The sequence below is a fragment of the Akebia trifoliata genome, chromosome 14 (assembly GCF_017979445.1).
Source record: "Akebia trifoliata isolate Shusen 1 chromosome 14, ASM1797944v1, whole genome shotgun sequence".
NCBI classification, from domain to species: Eukaryota; Viridiplantae; Streptophyta; class Magnoliopsida; order Ranunculales; family Lardizabalaceae; genus Akebia; species Akebia trifoliata.
The window spans coordinates 4,187,763-4,190,844 of record NC_141388.1 but is presented as its reverse complement, the minus strand read 5'-3'; the positions used below and the strand labels follow the sequence as shown (position 1 = coordinate 4,190,844).

Sequence of the window (3,082 nt, the reverse complement as noted above, 5' to 3'; positions counted from 1 at the left end):
TCTCATTTTTAAATCTTAGAAATCATTGATATCTATATAATAAAACACACTTGTAGGACCCACAATTACTGTAATTTTGTGTGTGAGGGGGATAGACTTCCCATCCATCTATAGTTTTATGGGGATAAACATTTGAGCTACAATTTTTGTAAGGTCCACTTTATTGCCTTTACTTCTTACTCTTTACCATCTAACATTATTATATTTTCTCATTTACCTTTTAATCCACTTTATTGTTTTTCATTTTTTACTCATTAACTTTAATTTTTTTTAATAATACCCCTCTAATTTTATTTTATTTTAATTTTTACTCCCTTAACCCCAACCAGAATGCTCGTGCCTAGGGCTGGCAATGAGTCGGATGAAGTTAGTTTCATATCCTTATACAACTCTATACCTAATTATCCATATTCAATTTTTTACCTACTTATTCTAAGGATATTTATATTCAATTATTCATCCACTTTTTTTAAGGATACTCACATATGACTTTTACCCAAAGTTCAAGCGGATATCCAAGTCGGATATATATATACCACATTGTCAAGACAATAGAAAAAATCATAATTTTAGATTATACATATATTTTATTGTGAATTTAACCTACCAAATTCGGATAAACAGATATTCGATTGGATAGGACGTGTATCCATATCTAATCCTTAAAATGTTCGAATAAAAATAATTATAGATAAATTTATCCTAAATCTTAATTGGATAAAAAATTTGTACCCTCGGATAAGATGAGTCGATTAAGTAGATATTATCCGACCCATTGGCAGCTCTACCCGTGCCTATCTCTAGTGCAAGGACAATATACGACCAAAATCGATCAACTCGGTCGATTTTTCAAAAAGTCGGTCGACTCAACGAGTGACCGATTAACAGTAGAAAACTCGTTCGGTGGTCTTCGAGTTCGTAAAATGTCTGACCGCCATCATGATAATAGATGGAGCCATTGCATGCCAAGTACTCCATTTCATTGCCTGAGCCTGTCATAGGAAGCCCTTTTCTCTATTTCTTCTGTTCTTCCGGTGCCCTAGATTCTCTCAAACCCTCGCATCTCATCTCCTTCGCTCGTTTTTCTTCGATCGTCTCCTAAAAAATGGTGAGATTCCTACGTTTCTCTTATTTTTTTTCCTTCTAATTGGTCTGCTAGTGTTTTGTGTTTCGATTTCCTCGAATTTTGTTCTTGATCTGCAATCGATTTAGTTATCAGAGGTAATTTTACTTAAATCCGTGAGTTTTGGTGGATTATATGTGATCAAGTCAGTTCTATAAGTTTCGACTAGCTCACAGATCTAATTTGCGTTTGATTTGATCGAAGATCTCTGAATCCTAAATTGATGTATCTGGTTATCTGTTTTTTGTTGTTGTTGTTGTTGTTGCTGGATCTGGTAAATTGATTTTCATTTGGTTTCCTATCACCGATAGAAACATTATTAGAATGCGAAGTTTGCAGATTTTTAGGGATCCTGGATTTTGTTAATTTGTAGTTCAAGATGTTCTTTTGGTTCACCTTGAAATCCGTCTCATTTAGTGATTTTGTAGTTCTTGATTATCGTCCTCACTACTAATTCCTCGTAATAGCTTAATTTTGGAGATCGATTTGCAGTTTTTTAGTCTGTTTTTGCTTGGATCTGGTTCGTGTAAGCTCCAGAACTGCTATAAAACATAAACTAGCATAGTTTGCTTGCAGTTTGATTGCTAATGATGCCTCCACTTGTGTTATTCTTGAATCTTCCTAATGAGTGTTGGTTTTTGTATGATTTTGGTGTACAATATGGTCTCTACTTTTACATCTAGAATCCATTTCTTCCAGATCTTACATTTTTTCTAATTGCATGGGCTGTTAATGGTGATTTCTGTTAAAATCCATCCAATTGTAGGCCAACGCAGCATCAGGGATTGCTGTGCACGATGACTGCAAGCTTAAGTTTTTGGAGTTGAAAGCAAAAAGAACTTACCGCTTCATAGTTTACAAGATAGAGGACAAGCAGAAGCAGGTTGTCGTGGAAAAGGTTGGCGAGCCCGCTGAAAGCTATGAGGATTTCACTTCAAGTCTTCCCGCGGATGAGTGCCGCTACGCTGTCTATGATTTTGACTTCGTAACGGAAGAGAATTGCCAGAAAAGCAAGATTTTCTTCATTGCATGGTAATCTTCAATGATAAAAGTATTTTTTCATTGTTGGTGTGTTATTTTCATTCTTTGCTGTTTATGTGTCTTTTGCTTCCATATTTTAATGAAGGTCTCCCGATACGTCGAGGGTAAGAAGCAAAATGATTTATGCAAGCTCGAAGGACAGATTTAAAAGAGAGCTCGATGGTATTCAGGTGGAGTTACAAGCGACTGATCCTACCGAGATGGGTCTTGACGTTATTAGAAGCCGTGCCTGCTGAGTATATGGGCATTGCATTGGAGATTTCCTCCATGCAGTCTGCTTTACTTTAGTGAATTGTTTATAGTTTGTGAGATGGTGAACTTGGCTAGATATAATGTTCGCTTGTTATTCGAGTTTTATCGCATAATGTTGTCTTCTTCTAGAAGAACACCAGTAATTTGGGGTATATCTTTTTTTTTCTTTATTTGTTATTTGTGGAACTTATGTGACAAGTGCTTCCTTGTAGTGGCATCTACAAGCTAATATGTAACAGTTTGCAGGGGGATACAACACCTCGAGTTTGTTTTTACGACTGTGAAATGGATGTTGAACCCCTGTTATCTTTAATTCTATTGTGCAGAAGGTAAGCTTTATGATTTTCTTGATGCAGATTTGGTTGGCTTAGATTATTCCTCAGAATTGATACCTGTTCTACTGTATGAGTTTTCTTATCTTATGTTGGTGTTCTAAGAAGCATGAATAGCAATGTTGAGTACCTTTTGTTGTTGCGAACTTTATCAATTAAGCTAAGAAGAAAATTAAGAGAATGACCTTCAATCATCTTTGATATGCTTGGAAGTTATACCTATTTAATTCATTAATGCCATGTGTGAAAGGAGTTTCTCTATGTTGCACATGGTCTGTTATTTGCATTTTAATTTTATTATTAGTTATGGTCTCAAATATTTTCCCCCCTGTGG

General features: G+C 35.4%; 1 protein-coding gene across 1 annotated transcript; it reads left to right on the top strand.

Annotated features, from left to right (window-relative positions):
• The first annotated feature begins 947 nt into the window (after positions 1 to 947).
• On the top strand, positions 948 to 2,771 carry LOC147385643 (actin-depolymerizing factor 2). The gene is made up of 3 exons (XM_086423221.1): positions 948 to 1,108; positions 1,890 to 2,155; positions 2,250 to 2,771. Exons 1-3 carry the CDS (start codon positions 1,106 to 1,108, stop codon positions 2,398 to 2,400), a joined length of 420 nt encoding a protein of 139 aa, XP_086279347.1. The 5' UTR covers positions 948 to 1,105; the 3' UTR covers positions 2,401 to 2,771.
• Positions 2,772 to 3,082: the final 311 nt, after the last annotated feature.